At 37.1% G+C, this 22,011-nt stretch overlaps 1 protein-coding gene across 4 annotated transcripts in view; it reads left to right on the plus strand.

Moving 5' to 3' along the window:
- HSPBAP1 (HSPB1 associated protein 1) overlaps positions 1-22,011 on the plus strand; it is an 86,337-nt gene that overhangs the window by 4,356 nt on the left and 59,970 nt on the right. For all 4 annotated transcript variants that reach the window (XR_002173815.3, XM_033855764.2, XM_033855763.2 and 1 more), the window contains exons 2-3: positions 7,721-7,906; positions 15,376-15,557. Coding sequence is in view for 3 of the 4 variants with exons in the window: in XM_033855764.2 (XP_033711655.1) it covers positions 7,721-7,906; positions 15,376-15,557 (368 nt within the window). In the remaining variant the exon portion in view is untranslated. The remainder of the gene's footprint in view (positions 1-7,720; positions 7,907-15,375; positions 15,558-22,011) is intronic.

Here is a 22,011-nt window from a genome sequence, read left to right on the forward strand (position 1 = left end):
ATACAAAGTTATTGCAATATTATTGACCGTGTTCCTTATGCTGTATATTATATCGTTGTCATGGCTTATTTATTTCATAACTGGAGGTTTGTACCTCTTAATCTCTCCTTCACCTTTTTCCCCCACTCACACCTTCCTCCCCTCTGGCAAAACCACCTGTTTGTGCTGTGTCTATGAGTCTGTTTTTGTTTTGTTTGCTTGTTTGTTTGTTTTGATTCCACATTAAGTAAAATCATATGGTATTTATCTTTCTCTGTCTGACTTGGCATAATACCCAATAGATCCATCCATGTTGTTGCAAATAGCAAAATTTCTCTTTTTTTTTTAATGGCTGAATAAAATTCCATTGTATGTATATGTACCACAAGGATGTGTTATTTTTTTTGTCTGAAGTAACAGCTTGGAAATTATTAAAAACACACATGAGTAAGCAGAGCACAGAGGATTTGGGGGACAGTGAAAGTACTTCGTAGGATATTGTAGTGGTGGATATATGTCATTATACTTTTCACATCCATAGACTGCACAACACCAAGCGTAAACCCTAAGATACACTGTGGACATTGGGTGATTATGATGTGCCAGTTTAGGTTCATCTTTGGTGAAAAATGTACCATTCTGGTGAGTAATGTTGATAACGCGGAGGCCATGTATGTATGAGGGGAGGGGGTATATGGGAACTTTCTGTACTTGCCCCTAATTTTGTTTTAAACCCAAAACTACTCTTAAAAAAATGGACTTAAACAAACATGAAACTACTTACTGTTAAGAATCAACTCGAGGGGCTTCCCTGGTTGCGCAGTGGATGAGAGTCCGCCTGCCGATGCAGGGGACACGGGTTCATGCCCCGGTCCGCGAAGATCCCACATGCCGCGGAGCAGCTGGGCCCGTGAGCCATGGCTGCTGAGCCTGCGCGTCCGGAGCCTGTGCTCCGCAACGGGAGAGGCCACAACAGTGAGAGGCCCGCGTACTGCAAAAAAAAAAAAAGAATCAACTCGAATTCTGAATGTGAGATGTTACTTCTAGGATCATACATTGGTTGAAGCGTTTCAGTGAAATTAAAAATCAATACTTTGAATCTGTCTTTCAGACTGAGACTGTATTTGTTTCCATTGGGCTCTGATAGTTTAAAATTTTTTTCTGATTAATTTTTTTAATTGAAGTATAGTTGATATATAATATTAGTTTCAGGTGTACAACATGATTCAGCATTTTAACAGATTATACTCCATTAAAAGTTATTGCAAGATAGAGGTTCCCTGGTGGCATAGTGGTTAAGAATCCACCTGCCAATGCAGAGGACAGGGGTTCGAGCCCTGGTCCAGGAAGATCCCACATTCTGCAGAGCAACTAAGCCCGTGTGCTGCAACTACCGAGCCTGCATTCTAGAGCCCGCAAGCCAGAACTGCTGAGCCCACGTGCCACAACTACTGAAGCCCATGCTCCTAGAGCTGTGCTCCGCAACAAGAGAAGCCACCGCAGTGAGAAGCCCGTGCACCCCAATGAAGAGTAGTTCCCACTCACTGCAAGTAGAGAAAGCCTGCGCGCAGCAATGAAGACACAATGCATCCAGAAAGTAAATAAAATAAATAAATTTTTTAAAAATAAATAAATTTTTTAAGTCAAAAATAAATAAAATAAATAAATATTTTAAATTTTTTCAGTAATTACTGAACAGAACTGTTCAGTATTTTTTAAATTGTGACCCAAAAAAACCATAAAATTTATCATCTAACCATTTTTAAGAGTACTGTTCAGTAGTAAGTGTATTCATTTTAATGTGAAACAGATCTCCAGATCCTTTTTGTCTTGCACATCTGAAACTCTGTACCTAGGAAATAACTCCCCTTTTCTCTCTCTCCTCAGCCCAAGGTAATTGCCATTCTACTTTCTGTTTGAATTTGACTATTTTAGTATCTCATGTAAGTAGAATAATACCATATTTGTCTTTCTGCAGCTGGCTTTTTACATGTAGCAAAATGTTCTCAAGTTTCATCCATGTTGTAGCATGTGACGGTATTTCCATCCATTTAAAGGCTGAATAATATTCCACTGCCTGTATAAACATTGTGTTTATCCCTTCATCTGTCAATGGATGTTTGGGTTGCTTCCACCTTTTAGCTATGATGAGTAGTGCTACTATGAATGTCAGTGTCCACATACCTCTTCAAGACTCTTCTGTTGAATATTTTTGATGAAAAGAGATGAAATACCCAGTTTATTCTGAATTACGGAAAATTTACTTAGTGGAGGCTGAAGAAATGGAAACATTTTGGTAGAAATTTTGAAGGTACTTCGAAGCATTTTAAAGAGCTCCAGTCTTTGAGGCACCAATCTTTCGAGTATTAACTTCACTTAAAATATAGATTTACTTATCTTGCTTTAGGTTTAGGAACTTACAAGCGCTGTGAGTCATTTTCTGGTTCATAAATGGATTAAAGTGAGGAGGAGAAGACAATTTTCTGGGTTAACTGGGCAAGAGTTACAAGTGTAAGAAGATGGGAAGAAGAGGATGGTAAATGTCCAGCATGTAACTGTCTCCGGTCCCCAGCCTGAACCTGGTTGGGTGTTCACTACCACACCGAGCATTGGTATTGGCAAGGTCATGTCAACACAGCCTCAACACTTTGTGGTTTCTTCGTCAGCACCACCTTCTAGATCTTGAAATTCAAAGGGTTTATGACAGTTCATCAGCAGCAGAATTTTCTCAGTTCATATTGACATTTTAAAATAGTGACTATAAAATTAAAATCATCTTTGGTGTAAGTTTTACCATTTGGTCTTCAGTCTGAACACAGTCATTTTGTTAAGTAGTACTTGCATAATTCCATCAGCGTTTTTCTGACCTGGTCTAAATGTTCATTATTTTTTACGCTGATATCTACCATTCCAGATGGTAGGTGACCCTTGTGTGTATATACAGTAGTCATCAGATTGATGAAGGCCATCATAGGCTTACCTGTATATATTTAGAAATAAATTAGCTCCCAATGCTAGGACCCAATTTTTTGTTCATACTGTATCACTGTGGTGAGTCTCTGCATTGTAACTTGAGGCTTACTCTGATGTCACCTTCTGAAAATTTTTTAATAAAATATAAAACTATTAAATTTAAAATTAATAGTTATTAAAATTATACCTGACATGAGAAGCGAGTTAATTTCAATTTCAGGATCTTTGTCTTTGTTGTATTCTATCAATATTAGGAGCATATTCTGGAAACTTGATATTTCTTGTCTTAAATTCTAAATCTCAGATACAAATCCAAGCCAGATGTTAATTGACTGAAGCCAGATTGCTAGCAAATTCAGAGAAATTAGGTTTCAAATTATCTTGTCCTTTGCACTAATTAAAGAAAAAATTAACTGAGAAAAAAGTAAATTGCTTTTTGATGGTGTTTCACCATCTCCAAAGAATTGTTACCAAAGCTGTAATCAATCATCTGAATAACATGCTACATTTAGAGGGAGAAGAGACTATTGTGCGACACCTAGATCACTAATCATTTTTTCCAGCAGTTTCTGTTAGAAATTGCTACTTGCTGCAAGTTTAGACCTAAATACATTTATTCTTTAAAGGCTTTTGAGGTTGCTTCAGAATTTTTATAGCTCTTTGCAAATATCCCTGGCATGGAATGATTGGGTGCATCCCTAGGCTATTTAATTAATACAGTATAGACTGTATTCTTCTTTAAAGAAAATTGTAACACTTCAATTTGTTAATAGCCCAGTTCATTGTTGATTAAACGATCAGAACCCAGATTACTTTTATCTCACAACCAGCTGATTGTTTTATTTCACTGATAGACCTGAAATTCTTCAAATATGCTAATTTCCTATTATGGTGAGCATCGTACTGATCTACTCTGCATATGCTTTATAGCACTTTTCATTCATTTAGCAAATGTTTGAGCATTTAATATATTCCAATCACTGGGCCTGGTACTTTCTCAGCAAACTTTAGTTTTTAGAGTCTCCTATTAAATAACCTTTGGGATGTTTGGCATTTTTTGATCAGATCATTAAATACTTTTTTAGAAAATTTAATGTTATGTTAGAGGAAAAAATATTTATTTACTTCTTTGAAGCTCCTCTGTCAAAACACTACTCGTGTTACTAATGCCCGCGTACTTAGGTGTACAGATATGAGCACTGTTTTGAAAACATTCAAAGCCGTGTGATCTATTGGCTCTGATTTAAGATAAGCAGCATAAATAAATCGTCACCCCCAAAGGACTGGTGCTTCTGTTTTTCTCTGCCTTTTAAAGTTCTAGAAGCAAAATGTTCAAAGCTTGAACATTTTACAAACGTAGAACTGAAAGAATGTTACAGTGAGTCACACCAGCCATGATTCATCCAGCCTAAGCCACAGAGCACTCTCTAGGGAGAATATGGTTGTCCTTGAAAACCATAGCCTCAGAAGGCAAGGTGCTATACCAGTTATGAACTAATAACAGAGTCCTGACTATGAGTTAATGTGTTTATATGAAAGCGTTCAGGGGATACAATTTTGCTGGCTTTGGTTCCGGGGCACAAAGATGGACATCTTTGCATTCTTTCAGCCGGTGTTTGCAATTTCCTGGGCCTTTCTTTTATCTGTTGAGATGGTTAAACATGATGTCTGTTTTCCAGGCAGGATATAGGAGAGGAGGATAAAGGGGAAAGGCTGACTCAGCAACTTCCAGATATATATCTGGCCACTCCTATCTGCAAAGGAATCTGGGAAATGTAATTTTTCAGCCGCTCCCATTGCCCAAAGTTCTGTTAGTGAGGAAGAAGAAAGCAGTAGTGGGTAAGGTAGGCAACTAGCAATCTCTACTGTAGATATTAACTACTCCCCCCACCACACATACAAACATGTGCACAAACCAGAACATTCCTCTCTCCCCAACAGCACATGTGGATTTATTATCTATGGATCCATCTAAAGCTTCCCTGCACCAGCTTATCTTTTTGGGTTATACTGTCTCTCTGTTTTTAGTGCTAGTGTAAGTCCTACAGTTTTAATTCTCTGGAAGCAGGATTATGCAGTAGGAGGAGCATTGGACTTGGAATCAGGGAACCTGACCTATAGTCCTATCATCACTGGTGTTTTGACCTTTGACATCTGAACTTCCATTTCTTCATTTGGATAATGGAAATAAAATACCTTCTGTACCTGTGTTTTACAGGCTTCTTAGAGGATCCAATGAGCACTTTTATTTTAATGTATATAAAAGTGTGTGGCAAATAGTAGAGCCTTATACAAGTAAATATATGGTATTGTTATGATGATGATGATCAAAACCAAACTCTCATCTTCCTAACAGAAGGAGATGTCACTCCTAACCTTTCTCTCGTGGCAAGTCACAAAGTCTGGAAACCTCAGTCTTCCTTACAGCTGCATCTGCCTCCTACCCCACATCTCTTCAGTCGTAATAGTCTTTGACGTTGTTCTCCTAGTATTTCTCCATCTCTACCATCTCTGCCTTCCTCACTGCCACCCTTTGTTGTTCAGGGCCTTATTACCACTCCTCTCACTTAGCTGTTGCAATAACTCTCTGAGTCAGTTCCAGTCCCTACAGCTCCACACATTGCTACAGAGCCCTCATTTTTATTGTTAATGAATTGAATGTACCAGGGGACTGTACTATGGGAGAAATATTTAGTAAATTATTTTTCTACTTTTGAGACATTTGGTTGTTTGTATTTTCGGGTTTTTTTATTATAGTAATAGATATTTTATGCATATGTGTGTACATATATATACTATAAATGAATATGTATGTGGCTTATGATTATTTTGTTAAAAGCAAATTCCTCTAACATGAGTTATTAGGTTAATGGGTGGTTCTTTGAGACTTTTGCTTCATTTTCCCAGTTGTTTCCCAAAGGGTAGTACTAATTTATATGTCACAAGCAACAGGTATTATCATGAATGAATTGTAGCTTTTCATGGTCTAGCAAAACTTTAAAAATATATAATAAAAAATGTGGCTTGTCCATTTTCATACACAGGGAATCCAGGCACTCCAAGTCCAGGAAGACTTGGTACATTGCAATCTAGGTACCCCTGTGCTTACATTTATAGGCTGGCATGGGTTAAGACCTTTTTTAAACAATTCCTGGTTACAGCCTGTTTTCCTTAACAGGGCTCTTCAGTAGGTAAAGGTCACTTAAAGATAAACTTGGGCCTTCTTTTACATAGAGACCTAAGAGTGCCTTCTGTCTTCCCTACTCCACGTAGCCCCACCTCTGGCACCTGCCCATCCCCTGAAGCAGCCACACTGATGTCCTCACATGAGAGCCCTGACTACCCAGAAGGGGCCACAGTGTTCTTAGATGTCAGCTCCTGAGGGCTTAGAGCCTGCTCGCTTTCACCACTGGTTTGGGAGAGGTTTCTGGGTTTTGTCCTTGTCTGAGAAAGGAGGGCCAAACTGACCTAAATTTTCATTTTCTTTAAAAACAAGCCTCACATTCAGACAACTACAAATTACTCAGGTTCCTCGATGAGTCCTTCTCCATCCCTCCTCCTTTTGTCAGAAAGTTTAGAAGAAGGTTGGTTGAAGGGGGAATTTGGATTATTCATGAGCTTTTCGTAATTTTTTGAGTAAGTGTAATTACAGATTAGGTAACTGAAATAGAGGGGTTAGCTGATTGTACTAGAGAATCATAAATTCATGTTTTGGGGATCAGAGTATGAAGCATTTTTCAACTTTCCCCCCAAACTTTCATCTTGAGATGTCTTTAAAGAGAAACTTATTGTTCTTTAATTTTTTTTTTAATATATATTTTTATAAATTTATTTATTTATTTTTGGCTGCGTTGGGTCTTCGTTGCTGCGCGCAGGCTCTCTCTAGTTGCACCTAGAGGGGGTTACTCATCGTTCTGGTGCACGGGCTTCTCACCACGGTGGCTTCTCTTGTTTCAGAGCTCGGGCTCTAGGCGCGCAGGCTCAGTAGTTGTGGCGCACTACTGTGGGCTTAGTTGCTCCGTGGCATGTGGAATCTTCCCAGGCCAGGGCCCGAACCTGTACCCTCTGCATTGGCAGGCGGATTCTTAACCACTGCGCCACCAGGGAAGTCCCCACTTGTTCTTTTATTTAACAAATATTAATCTTTACCCTCCTATCCCGGATTAACATTCTATGATTGAAATTTATTGAAGTCCTCAGTAAGTCACAGTGTTAGTTTGTGCATATTCCCTTGTACAGTTTATAGATGCAGTCAGAATCAAGGATTAACACTGATATCCACCCTAGCACGTATTTTATCTTTTTAAATCTTGCAATAAAATAATCCCCTCTCCCGCTCCCCATCCACTGCTGTGTGAATGCGGTAGTCTTTTTGGCATGAACATGTGCTATATCAAGTAGAATTGTTGCTGAGTCCAGCAACACTAGTTGTTCAAGAGTAGGTTCCATCAGCATTTCTTACATAATTCTCTATTTAGGAAATAATATTGTCAAAAAATTGCATCTTTTAAATGTACATAAATACTTGGAAAGCCTTTTTAAAAAAACACTTTTGACATTGAAGATTGTAAATATTTTCCAACATTTACAATTTAATATTTGAGAAAAATCGTTGAAGAATTATGGCTGTTTGAGGCCAAATATTTATGTAAAGAGTAATAAATGAAGTGCAATTACACAGAAGGATTTGCCATAATAGAAATGATATTAGCTATTTATTCTTCATATTATATGAAATAACTTTTTAGTTATTTATTTCTCTCCCTAGGTAAACATGTCAAACCTTTTACACCAGAGAAAGCGAAAGAAATTATAATGTCTTTACAACAACCTGCAATCTTCTGTAACATGGTTTTTGATTGGCCAGCCCAACACTGGACTGCAAAACATCTTTCTGAGGTCCTTCAGGGCAAGCAGATACGATTCAGGATGGGAACGAAACGCACAGATACAGGTAGGACTACAAGGAATCATCATCATAATGTCTCTTCAGTAGCATTCCCACATTCTCAACCGTGGTTTCTTTATCTCTAGAGAATCCTTTATTTGAATCCTCTTTTGGACCATTTTCAGATAGGAAAACTTCATTAGAAATTTTAAAAGGACAGTTTAAGATAATTTTTTTAGACTAAACAACCTATAATTTATAACCCCACATAAAATGTATTTGTTCATGTATCATGGTTCATTGATCATAGTAGACACTTAATAAATATTTGTTAATGTGCTATTATTTATGTGATTGAAAGAGACCAATACTAATCTAACAATCCTTTCTACTTTTGACTCATGTGCAATGTTTCCTTTTATTTGTCGCCTCACTCACTATTTATAGTGCTCAGTCTGGGTGTAATTTTACCTCTCTGCTTTATCAGCTGCCTGACCTCTATTGCATTACATAAATGTGAAACATATGTGAAGCTGTTTTTTTATCCTCTTAAGCAGTCTGATTTTGCCAGCTCCCTCTTCATCCCTGAAGACTTGTAACAGCTTGATTTTTTGCCTTAAGCCAGATAAAGCAATTACTGTTAATCTAAAGACAGTTAGTTTATAGGAAAGAAACAATTTACATTAGAAACTGTTTCTAATCTAAAGAAGTCCATGACCACTGTCTGGCTTCAGAATATGTGTTTAACTTCTATTTAAATATGGGTAAATTTGATAGTCTAGAAATTCATAGTGTCTTAAGCATTGCTGTGAAGTGGCTCTAAGAATATCTATTAATAACTTAGAAGGAACTAGAAAATTACCCAGTTTCTCTTCCAGCTTCTCCAGGCTTTGTTTTCTCATGTTGATCTTCTAGTATATCTCATATAATTATTGGGTTTTTGGTGTCTGGAACCCCTTTGTACTCCAGTGACAGGTAGAGCAGGATTAATAGACCCGAAACTCTTTGGCATCTCATTCTAGTCACAGACCAAAATGTTTATTGTATTTTTAAATTAAATGCTAGACCAGCAGCAGCTATGTAAAAATCAGCTTGTGCTCTTTTCTTCTTGATTTTATTTAGTCAGATAAATTTTCCACTCATTGAAGTGTCTGTTAAACAATAATTTGAAGAAAAATAGAAATTGTAATTTTTTTCACCTCCTGGTTAGACTCCAAATACAATACTGTTACTAACAGCTATTGAGAACTATTGTGTCAGGCACTGTTCTGAGGGCTTTATACACATTAACTCTCTTAATCTTCTTCAAACCGACTTGGAGTGGTACTATTATTATCCTGTTTTATAGCGGAGATACAGTAATTTGACATTTTAAAGTTAGTACTGCAGCATAGAAGAAAAAGGGAAGTAGAAAGTCTCTGCAGTTGAGAGAAACTGCTCTGAGTTTTTACGAAAGATAATTTGTTCTTTTTTAAAATTCAGACGATATTCACATAAAATTCACCATTTGAAAGTATACAATTCAGTGGTTTTAGCATTTTCACAATGTTGTGCAACCACAACCACTATCTAATTCCAGAACATTTTCGTCACACTGAAAAATCTGGTTCCCATTAGCAGTCACTCCCCATTCACCCCCTTCTCCAGCCCCTGGCAATCACTAATCTACTTTCAGTTTTTATAGATTGCCTATTCTGGATATATATAAATGGAATCATACAGTTGTGGCCTTTTGTGTCTAGCTTTTGTCACGAATCATGTTTTCAAGGTTTACCCATGTTTTAGCATGTATCTATATTTTCTTTTTATTGCTGAATAATATTCCATCATATGGATAAACAAAATGTTTATCCATTCATCAGTTGATGGACGTTTGGGTTATTTCCACATTTTGGCTATTATGAATAATGCTACTGTGAACATTTAGATACACGTTTTTGTGTGGACATATGGTTTCACTTCTCTTGGGTTAAACCTAGAAGTGTAATTGCCGAGTCATGCAGCAACTATGTTTAACCTTTTGAGGAACTGCCAAACTGTTGCCCAAAACAGCTGAACCATTTCACATTCCCACCCCAACGTGTGAGGGATCCAGTTTCTCTACATCTTTGCCGATACTTATTCCATTTTTTATTCTAGCCATCCTAGTGGGTGTGAAGTATTATCTCATTATAGTTTTGATGCATTTCCCGAATGACTAATTTTGTCAAGCATCTTTTTACGGGCTTATTGACCATTTGCATATCTAATTTGGAGAAATGTCTATTCAAATCCTTTGCTTGTTTTCTAATTGAGATTTTTTTGTTTTTATGTGTGTTTTTTTGTGTGTTTTTTTGCCTTTTTGTTGTTGAGTGGTAAAAGAGATCTTCATATATTCTGGATACTAACTCTTATCAGATATATGATGAGCAAATATTTTCTCCCATTATGTGGGTTGTCTTAATAATTTGTTCTTTTTAAAGTTATTTCTTTGAGTATAGATACAGTACTTCCACAAGCAGTGTAGGGTAGTGATGTAAGAGAGCTGACTCAAGTCAGCTTGCATGGGTTCAAAGTTTGGCTTACTCTGTGACTTTGAGCAAGTCACTTAACTTTTCTGTATCTTAGAAATGTTTTCAAGATTAGATGGGTTCATATTCATTAAACATTTAGAACAGTGCCTAGCACATAGTAAATGCTCAAAAAATATTATTTAAAAATAGAAATAATTTCAAAAATTAAAATATACCTTCTCATTTTAGAGAACACTGGAAAAATGGGAAGACCCAAAGAAATTTAAAAACACTTAGTCTTATTACCAAGAGGCAATCACTAATTACATTACCAAGAGGCAATCACTAATTACATATGTCCATGCAGGCCTTTCTGTATTTTAAAAATAAAATTGTGTTAATTTGAACAGCCTGCGTTTTCTCTTTTTTTTACTTAACATATTCTGAGCAGCTTCTCTTGACATTAAATAAATATGACTTTTAAATGGCTACCTAATATTCCATTGTATGGTAGTACCATAATTTATCTTTAAAATTCTCCTATTTTGCTTAGATTGCTTAGCAGTTTTAAATTTATAAATAAGACTGTACTGAACATGTTTGAAAATAAATCTTGTGCAAGTTTCTGATTGTTTCCCTAGGACAGATTCCTAGGAGAATGACTGGGTCAAAGGGTGTGAACATTATCACCAGGAGCAGTACTATCCAAGAAGCTTCTTATGCCAGAAAGCTCTGAGTCATTCAGATGGCCTCTCTAAGTGGTGTCTGGTGACTTGGTAACTTACACCTGAAGTATCCAGCATCCACCTGCTTCTCTGTCCGAGGCCATCCTCCAGTTGGGGTTACCCTGCTCTCTCACCTCCGTGGTTGGAGTAGCCTCGTCCTTAGGCCCTGTGCACTCCCTGCCCTCCCGCCTCAGCCATTCTTCATACTGAAACCAGAGACAGTTTGTTTTGTTTTGTTTTGTTTTGTTTTTGCGGTACGTGGGCCTCTCACTGTTGTGGCCTCTCCCGCTGCGGAGCGCAGGCTCAGCGGCCATGGCTCACAGGGCCAGCCGCTCCGCGGCATGTGGGATCCTCCCGGACCAGGGCACGAACCCGTGTCCCCTGCATCGGCAGGCGGACTCTCAACCACTGCGCCACCAGGGAAGCCCTCCCTTACCTCTTTAGAACAGTTCCTCAGAGCATCTGAGAGGCCATCTCCCAGATTATAGTCCTCGGTAAGATACCCGAATAAAACATAACCTGCAACTTTTAGGTCATGTGTTTTTCTTTTTTTCTTTCCGTCAACAGGATTTTAAATGAAAATTCACGAAGTGCTATAAATTATGTAATTTGAAAAGAATCTGCCTTGTGACAATACTGTATCTTACTACACAAGAATGTGTAATCTTCACTTACCTAGTTTGTTTTACCTCAGTAAAAAGATTTGGGGGAAAAAAAAAGATTTGGAGTTTTCATATAAGTCTACAAATTTCTTAAAATATTATAAAATTTTTGTAGCTGTCAGGAAATATTTTTGCCTCTTTTGTTTTTCAAACTGTGATTGATATACAAATAAAAGCCATTTATTTTTTGCATGTTTATTTTTTATGCAGCCAGTTAATAGTGTACCTAGTGTTTTAGTTTATTCTTTTGGGCTTTTTAGTAAGACAGGCATATGATCTTAGAAGCAATGATAACTTTGTTTCCTTTCTATTGAGCATGTTTATTTCTGTTTTAGGTCTTGGTTAGAATTTTTCTAGAATGCTTGAAATAATAGTATTAATAACTAGCATATTTGACTGTAATGTGTCTCTTAGTTTATTTTAGGAAGCAGATAATGACGTCATAGTAGCTCTTTGAAACATTTTGGATCAGATTCATTTGCCAACATATATTCTCAGTGACAACACTATACCTCAGCTGGCAGTGATCTGGCAAGCAGATGTAGAAATAATCCTAAACATTTGTTGATAGGGAGTGGAGTAACAAGCAAAAGTCATAGTCGGTACCCACATTCCAAGTGTTTCTTGATTGTGAAGTGATGAAGTCTAACAAAATGGAGAAATGTTTGTTTCACTGCTGTGCAAAAAAATATTTTAGGACTTCCTTTTATGAGAGTCAAAAGCAAACTCAATTTATACACTATTTCCAAATCCTAAACTCAGTTGAGCTTCCTCTTACCTAACATTCTGACAGTAAGTAGGATGAAAGTTGCAGCTGCCTAGGCTACTTTAATGTTAAACGAAAGAACAATAATAATCAAGTTAGAAAGGAGTAATTCCATTGCATAGAATAAACTAAGAAAAACAACTGTACTACACAGAAAGAAATTGTCATGATAACAGAATGAAAACAGTGCCTTTGGTGCCATTATTACCAGGAACGGGTGAAAAGATTCTATTTTGAAATCACTATGTAAATGAAAAAGTCTTTCATTTTCATTCATTCCATTCATTGTAATTTTCCCCTGACAGTAACAGTTCTCACGTGTCGTTTTTTGCATTTTTAGATTTTCATTCTTTTAAGTACAGAACTTGCTGTGATAGAAAATGAAGTCTTCTGATGAGGGTGCAGTACGGATGTGCCTGTGAAAACTGGTCATAACTGAAAAGTCCTCAGTCTACCCTAGGGGCAGGTGGCTCAAGCAATGGCTTTAGTATTCCGTTGGATCAGTTGGATTGAATTCTGTGAAGTGAAAACTTACAGGACAGTAGAATGTGTTCAGGCTCACATTGGAGCTTACTGAAATGATTTAGAAATGATTCCATCACCAAGCAGCTTTCTTGCTACATGGGTTTTTGTTTGTTAAAAAAACGTGTATTCCAATGCTGTTATGCTAAATTCTTGATGATGATGTTGATAATATTAAGAGCTTTTATATATTGATGGGTCAGTGTGTGCCAGCCACTATTCTAAAGCTTCTCAAAAATTTTCAAGTTTAAATAGTTCTTAAATCTGCAGGGTTTTATCTTTTAGATAAATGTAGCCTAGTAAAGTTTTCCTGCTTCTTAAAGTCAGGTGACAAGTTGATGAAGTAAATGAAATAAGGGTGACACACACCCTCCCCTCCATTATTTCTCTGCCATTATATGGTTTTAGGATAAAGAGAGGAGGAGGGAGAAATGTGATTGGGATAATCCTAAACAGTTTGAGCAGAAATGGATGGAAAAGATGTTTGAATATCCTTTTCTTCCTACTACCAATTCAGCTAACTTTTAAAGTGCCCCAAGTAAATATATGAATGAATAATAAAAAGTACTAATAATAGTGTCTAACTTTTACTGAGCATCTGCTATGTGTCTAGCATTGTGCTGACTGATTTACATGTGTTAGATCTACATCTCCTTTTGAAAGGATTTCATGTTTTCCAAAATAGATCATAATCAGGTTTCTTGAATATTAACATCCCAATGTACATTTAAAGTATTCAGCTAATTGCAAAAAAAATCTCATTTCATCACTATTTAGGAGAATAATTCTTGTATAAATGAGTTCTACCCATAATAACAAACCACTATGGACAGACAGTAGACTTTTCAAGCTTTCCTGATCAGCCCTCATCTCCGGTGGTCTTTGCCTTTTCCTAGGTGTCTATGGCACAAAATTTGGGATCTAGTTATATGATGCCTCAAATTCCCTATTATTCTGGTTGAAGTTTTCTTTTTATCTAAATATAGTCTAAACTCAAGAGTATTATCTATTTCTTTTATGTTCCTGCAAGCCTGAGCCCAATGCTAGTTACAAATTAGGTACTTAATAAATGATTCTGAAATAAATGGGCTAATGAATAATTGAACAGACTTTAAATAGCTGTTGTCTACTTAATGATTGAGGAGCTCTGTATGATAAATGTGCAGTATAAAGTTGAATTTTCAAAAGACAGTTTTTTGTTGTTGCCTTTTTTTTATTTGAAGAAGTAGTTCTCAAACATTTTGGTCTCAGGATTCCTTTAGACTTAAAAACGATTGAGTACCCCAGTGAGTGAGCTTTTTTGTCAATGTGGGTTATATCTAGTGATACTTAGCATTATTAGAAATTAAAACCAAGACATGTCTACTTAAAGAAAAATGCTCATTGTAAGAGCTGTGAGTTTAAGTTTTATTCAGGGTCTTAAAGGACTACGGCACAGGAGATAGCCTCTCAGGAGCTCTGAGAAAACTTCTCCGAAGGGTAGGGAAGAAGCCTGTATGCATATGATTTTTGGCTAGGGAACGTGTGCAGTCAAGCAGACATCTTGGTAAAAGATTACTGCTAGTCACAAATAACAAATATCTACAGCTAATGATTTTAGTGCTTTTCTTTAGGAAGATGCAAGAATCTGGGGTCATTGAAGTTCTTCCCGAGATATACATCTCACTAAGAGGCTTGCTTGTCCAAAGCACAGAGCACGCTGTTATGGTCTTAATTTCCTCTATCTGAAGCACAGAGTGCTTCATCCTGTTATGTCTTAATTTCCTCTGAGAGTGCACTGGTTGGTCAGTGACTGCAGTGGGTTATGACTTAATCCTTGTAGAACTGTTTGGTGAGCAACGCTCTTTGTTCCTCTTTATTTACGGACATTTAAAACTATAAGAACATAAGCACACAGTCCACTAGCTGTCGGAGCAGTGACGTCAACACAATTTGTGTAGCCCATGGAAAACACCGTACTTTTGTGAGAGAATAAGTGTGAAAAGGGCAAATACTGTCGTAGTATTATTATGAAAATAGTTTAGACCTCACAGACCCCTGAAAAGTTCTTGGAGAAGTGATAAACTAAAGTATTCCACTGGATTACTGCATCAGGCTATAGAAAGGGTAGTTTTTTTGTTTGTTTGTTTTTGAAAGGGTAGTCTTTAATCTTAAGGTTAAAATTGTGTTTTTTACTTTTAAATTTAATCAAGAGTATTGTTAAGTGTTGTAAATGGTTCTAATTATTTAGCAAGTACATAATTAATTTCTAATTAATGTTAAATAATAGTTAATACTTCCTGGTTGAAATTATCCTCATTTAAGAAAACAAGAATATTTGGAAACTGTGTTCAATGTACATTTAAAGTTGGGTTCTCTTACATTGCAGCTCCTCAGTTTGAAACCACATGTAGTTACGTAGAAGCTACACTTGAAGAGTTTCTGACCTGGAACTGTGACCGATCTAGTATTTCTGGACCATTTAGAGACTATGATCATTCCAAATTCTGGGCTTATGCTGACTATAAATATTTTGTCAGTTTATTTGAAGACAAGACAGATATTTTCCAGGTAAGTCAGTACATTTCTTTTAATCATAGTGTAACTTGTTCTTGAGAAAAGATCACAAATTAGAATCTCCTTGGTACTTTTTTTCCTCACTGTCTTTTTCTCTGAAAAGTAGTCACCGTGAGTCTTGACTATCCTATTTACTCAAGCCCAGAGATTTGCTCAAAGGAAGTATAATGTTTGGCCTACAAAGATGAGCAGCCTTCTTATTTTCCTAGTCACCAGACTTCCTGCACACTCTCTCCTTTGCCTTTAAACAGCACCTGAGCTGATTTGGAGTATATCAGAAACATAGACTGTGTGTCCAACTTCCTTTCCTCCTGACCTACATCTAAGTCCTTGTTCTGTCAGTGAGGCAGATGGAGGTACAAAGCTGATTACATGAAGAAGCATTCAAGCATTCCTAGAATCCTAGAAGCCTTGCGGGCTGCTGCTGCCGTCTCTCTCTGCTCTGGGGTGTTTAGTACAGGTTTATGGCCCGAAGCAGAGAGTGCTGGGCTCCCAGTGTTTGACTGTAGAAGTCCTGCAGAAGGATGGGGGTGCTTGCAGAAGTAAGAACGTGGACGTTCTTTGCCACGCGCTGACATAACTGACGGCAGTTTGCAGACTACCATATCCTCTTTTCAAAGTGTTTTCTACCTCAAACTGCCAGTTCAGTTTGTGGGGTGATTTTGGAAACTCCCTGCTCTGGTTTCTGTGTGTCTTAGGCATCGGCCAGCAATGGGAGTAGTCCCAGAAAGCTGTTTGAATGACTCTGCCTTGCCCAGCGTCAGGTCAAGGTTCTAGAGTCCTTCATCCTGCCCCTACAGGATATATTTTGCCATCACAGGAGGCTGTTCACCCACCTGCTCTTCTCCTGCCGGTCACCACCACTCTCCCTCTGGACTTTCCTCTCATGCAGGCTGATTGTCCTTGGACTCTTGAGTCATTTTCCATTCAGCTTATATTTTTTCTTTTTCACTTTGAGTGAAGGCTTGGATGCTGGTGCTTTCATAGTTATAATATTATCATACAGCTATCAATACTTTGTATCTTTCCTTTATTAAATTTTTTAATGTTTTACTTAAATTTTGGTTTTTGTAAAAAAAAAAGGAAAAACACATCACTTGCCCCATAATTGTTAGTTGAGGATACTTTTTTTTTCTCACAACAGTAAAAGAAATGCATTGGTTTTGAAAACATTCAGTAGATGTTTTCTGAATCCAAAGTCTATACCAAATCTATTATTTACTCATTTTTAAATGATAACTTTGAGGTAATTTTTTTAATAACCTTAATTGTGATTACTCTATGGATCTTTAATCCTAGACCTTTTAGATATCATAGTTAACTTTTAGAGTATCTTATTAATATTTCTCATACCCTAACCAACCCTGTATATTAGACTAGTAGTTTATTACTCCATATTTCAGGTAAAACACTGTAATAGTAATATTTATCAAGTACTCATACTTGGTGCTTTTCTAAGTGCTTTTCCTTTATAATCCCCACAGTAACCCTATGATTTAATAATTATCCCTATTTTAAGAAAAATGAGGGCTTCCCTGGTGGCACAGTGGTTAAGAATCCGCCTGCCAATGCATGGGACGCGGGTTTGAGCCCTGGTCTGGGAAGATCCCACATGCCACGGAGCAACTAAGCCCGTGCGCCACAACTACTGAGCCTGTGCTCTAGAGCCCTCGAGCCACAACGAGCCACAACTACTGAAGACCGTGTGCCTAGAGCCCGTGCTCCGCAACAAGCGAAGCCACCGCAGTGAGAAGCCCATGCACTGCAACGAAGAGTAACCCCTGCTCGCAGCAACTAGAGAAAGCCTGCGGGCAGCAAAAAGACCCAACGCAGCCATAAATAAACAAACAAACAAATAAATAAATTTATAAAAAAAAAGAAAAGTGAGGCACCAAGAGATTAAGTTAAACCTTTTCTGAAATTATACAACTAAGAAAAGAATAAACTAAGCAGTCTGCCTCCACAAGCTTTAACTACTGCACTATATGCCTGCAGGGGGTCTGGATACGTTCAGTCCTGTGAGGACTACCCAGCTGGGATGAAGGACTTCTGTCTGTGCTGGATCTAGGCTTACTCTGCCTTGGGTGAATCTCTAATCTGACCCCATCAGTTGTTCTGTTTCAGCCCAGGCATGGTAGCACTGTGCAGAAACGTGTCCTATTTATTAAGTGTGGGTATAAAAGGCAGCCTTTTGGTAATGTGCTGGAATTCTAATTGAGCCCTTATAAAATATGATATTTTTAGTTAATGAGTTTTTTTCAGCTCACATTACGGTGATTAATTCTCTAGATTAGAACAGGCAAATCTGCTATGAACAACCAAGTCCATTAAGATTATATCATTTTTTTATCTCAAGGTTTTCTGAGCATGAAGTGATCTTACATCAAAGGTGCCTAAGTTGTTTTACTTTTACCACTATAATTCATTCAGTCACTAAATCTTACTACTTATTGTTTCAAGCCTTCTTCCGTCTGTCATAAAACGGTGGGTAGTTAAACATTAAAACTGATAATTTTTTAAATGTTTATTTAGAATAAACTCATTGTATGTGAATTTAAGTGACATTTTTATGAAAGTAATTATATTCCAAATTTCTTTTTAATGTTATGAGAGTAGTGGCATTGTTTTACATAGTTGGCTCTTTAGTGTCTGGCTTAATAGAAGACAGCTTGTTTCTTCTGTCTGCTTCATTCAGTCTTGCGATTTTTGGTTTGTTTTAAGTATATGAAGAATATCTTGCTTTACACACATGTGCAGCTGAAAAAGAGAGGAGCATTTTGGCAACCTTTTTAGATAATTGTGGATTTTTTTGGTATTCCACCAAATTTGGGTTGTTTCTACCACTAATGAGTAGTCTCTTAAACGTTCGTTTGTTGCAATCAAGAATCGGAACCCATGGGCTTCCCTGGTGGTGCAGTGGTTGAGAGTCCGCCTGCCGATGCAGGGGACACGGGTTCGTGCCCTGGTCCGGGAAGATCCCACATGCCGTGGAGCGGCTGGGCCCGTGAGCCATGGCCACTGAGCCTGCGTGTCTGGAGCCTGTGCTCCGCAACGGGAGAGGCCACAGTAGTGAGAGGCCCACGTACCCCCACCAAAAAAAGAAAAAAAAAAAAAGAATCTGAATCCGTGATCAATGAACCCTTCCTAGTCTTTCAGTAAAATCCATTGGTCTATCTTGCATGGAATGGATCTTTTGTAATACTTTTCATTGGCCATTTGGGAAATACTGGTTTCCTAAGCTATATAGATCTTCGAAATGTTGATGCATCTTTGTATACTTTATTATAAAAAAAGTGACATTTGTTAATAGCATCACCATTCTCATCAGAAAAGTCTTCTAAGTTTTAGGAAGCTTTCTAGCTGATGAGTTTCAAGATACAAGTTTCCAAGATAATTTTTATTCTATTCAAAATATTTTCTTGTGATTTCCCTTGCGATTTTTCCATTGACTTATGGTTTACTTAGAAGTATAATGTTTAGTTTGCACATATTTGGGGATTTTCGAGCTGTCTTTCTGTTACTGATTTCTAATTCTATTGTGTTCAGAGAACATACTTTGTATGATTTCAGTTCTTTTAAATTTATTGTTTTATAGCCCAGAATATAGTCAATCTTGATAGCTTGGGCACTTGAAAATAATGTGTATTCTGCTGTTTTTGTCTTTTATAAATGTCAATTAAGTTGATTGTTCGTGTCCCCTGTATCCCTACTGATTTTACGTACACTTGTTTTACCCATTATGTAGAGACAGGTATTAAAATTTCTCAACTGTAATTGCATATTTATTTCTTTTTCAGTTTAGGTTAGTCCGTTTTTGCTTTGCAGCTTGTAACAGCTTAGGGTCGCACACATTTAGGATTATTATGTCCTCTTAATGGATTGATACTTTATCAAGATGTGATGATCCTCTCTTTCCTGAGTTCTTCCTTGTTCTGATGTCTACTTTGTCCAAAGTCTGCTTTGTTTAGTTTGCCTTTGGTTAGTGTTAGCATGAAGAAGGAGTACTTGCTATATGCTTCCATTTATATAAAATTGTAGAACTTGCAAACAAATGTATAGTGACAGAAAATAGATCAGTGGTTATGTAAGAATGAGGGGGTAGAGAGAGGTTACAAAAGGTTATGGGAAAACTTTTGGACATGATCAAAATGTCATCTTGATTGTAGTGATGGTTTCTCAGGTGTATACGTATGTAAAAAATTCATCAAATTGTACACTTTAAATATACACTGTTTATTGTACATCAGTTATGCCTCATAAGGCTGTTAAAAAAAAAAAAAAGAATGCAATGCTATTAGTACACTTTGGTTCCACAGCTTGACAACAGCAGTTTTATTCACCGTTGTTTTTGTGCCATCAGTGCAAATGTCAACACAGTGAAATAGGAAAATAACATCTTAGTAGTATTATGAAAATAGTTTCAGCCTCACAGATCCTCTGAAAGGGTCTCAGAGACCCCCCCCCCCCAAGGTCTGTGGACCACTTCGAGAACCCCTGGTCTACATCATCCTTTCTGAAATTACTCTCCTCTAGTTCTGACTCCTCCTCTAATTATTTCCAAAACAGTTTCTTATGAAAATATTTAAATATGTTAATTATATTCACAGACATTTCATGCCTTTAAATTGTGTAAGGATAATAGCATTTAAGACTCTCCCCAGTATGACTGACATGACCTGTCTCCTCTGCATGTGTCCCTGAGTAGTCTCCTTGCAGAGTGCTGGACCACCGTGTTCTCTCGTCTTCTGGCCTTTGCTCATGCTCTTCTCAATTTCTGCCTATTAAAATTCAACTTCTTAGGGCCCGGCTCAGATTGATCCGTGGCTATGAAGCCTTCTCAACCACTCGTACTTACATCCATCCATTCCTTGCCTTCATTCCTGTATGTTTTATTTGGATTGTTATTTAAATGGCGTGTGACATAGAATGCCTATGACTTGTTTCTCTACCAGCATTGTAAGCTCTTTGGGAACAGGGACTATGTTGTATAATTTTTTATTCCCCCAAACTGCTAACATAGTGCTGAATCCATAATGGGTATTTCAATGATTACATAAGTGTATTTTTTTTCCCCTAGTCTTACCATTTCTTGTTTTGCTATTTGGTCTTTAGGGGCCCTTCAGAGGGTGTTTTAACTTAAACCCCACCTTCACCCTTGTCCAGTTTTCTGTGGCTTCTAGTTAATCAATTGTAGCATTTTTCAATCTTGACAAGAAATTCTTGGCTCTCTTCAGCCTTCTGACGAGTTTTATAAGTTTTTACTTACAGCTTCTACTTAAATTCATTCAGTGATAAATATGTAATATTTATATATACTGATAAATACACTGGTAAATATAGTGGTATTATTGGAAAATATCCTGTAGCCTTAAAGTTGGCCAAAAATTATGATTTTGACACTTAACTGACTTTCATATAAGACAAATGAAATTGGCCTCGTTTAGCTATACATCATATCATTGACTGATCTAAGTAAAGCATCTATTTGGAACATTTTATTCTCTACTTCGTGAGGAAGGTAGGGAATTTGTGACAGTACCATAAAATTTCTTTATCTCTGACTCATTAGGTAAGAATGACAGGTGTTACATTTTATCATCGTCTATAAGTATCATCGTAATTGAAGCTATTAAGAATCAACATATAGCAAAAGGGATTTGCCCCAAGAACATTTCCCAGGTAGATTCCATTTTATGTTGTGATTCAGATTGACTGCTGAGAGTCAGGGGCCTTGTTAAGTCACCAGGACACAGAATCGCAAAATGCAGCACATGGAAGATTAGTTCTAGCCTGTCCTGGGCTTTATAACATAGTTATGAGAGTATGTTGAAATTGAGCCAGGTGGTTTAGTGATGTTTAAAGGGGTTTGATGGCCCATGATGCTTTCTGATGAGGCAAATTGGAATGTAAGAATTTGGGTATTTATCCAAGCCTATCTGTGGGTAGAGTTAACTACCTCTTTTCTGTTTGTTACCTGAGGTAATTTTTTCAAGGGGAAAAGGGCCTTAAGTACTTGCTAATTTATAATGTTCATTTAAGGGGCTGTTTGAAGTATTTATCCTTTATAAGTTTTACATAGTAATTATAGTTAATTATACTGTTTTAAAGTTCCATTTTTGTTTGGGGTTTTTTTCTTTTTTTATTCAGATGTAAGTTCATTACAGTATTATGTATATTCAGTTTTCCTATGTGTGTGATCTAGGCATGGAGAATAAATAGAATGAGACAACTTTTAACGTGATAGATAGACTCCAATTAACCATGACCACAAGTCACCCAATCAGCCCGGTAAAAGAACAAATAGTTTTGAATTGGGGTATTCTCAGAGCCTAGAGCTTATACTAGCTCACACCAAATCTAGGCTCTGAGAACACTCCAACTCAAAATACACCATTTTTTAGTGGTAAACAAATTAAGAATGAATTATTTTCTGGTCATGGTAGGCTTT

The sequence above is a fragment of the Tursiops truncatus genome, chromosome 4 (assembly GCF_011762595.2).
Source record: "Tursiops truncatus isolate mTurTru1 chromosome 4, mTurTru1.mat.Y, whole genome shotgun sequence".
Classification (NCBI taxonomy): Eukaryota; Metazoa; Chordata; class Mammalia; order Artiodactyla; family Delphinidae; genus Tursiops; species Tursiops truncatus.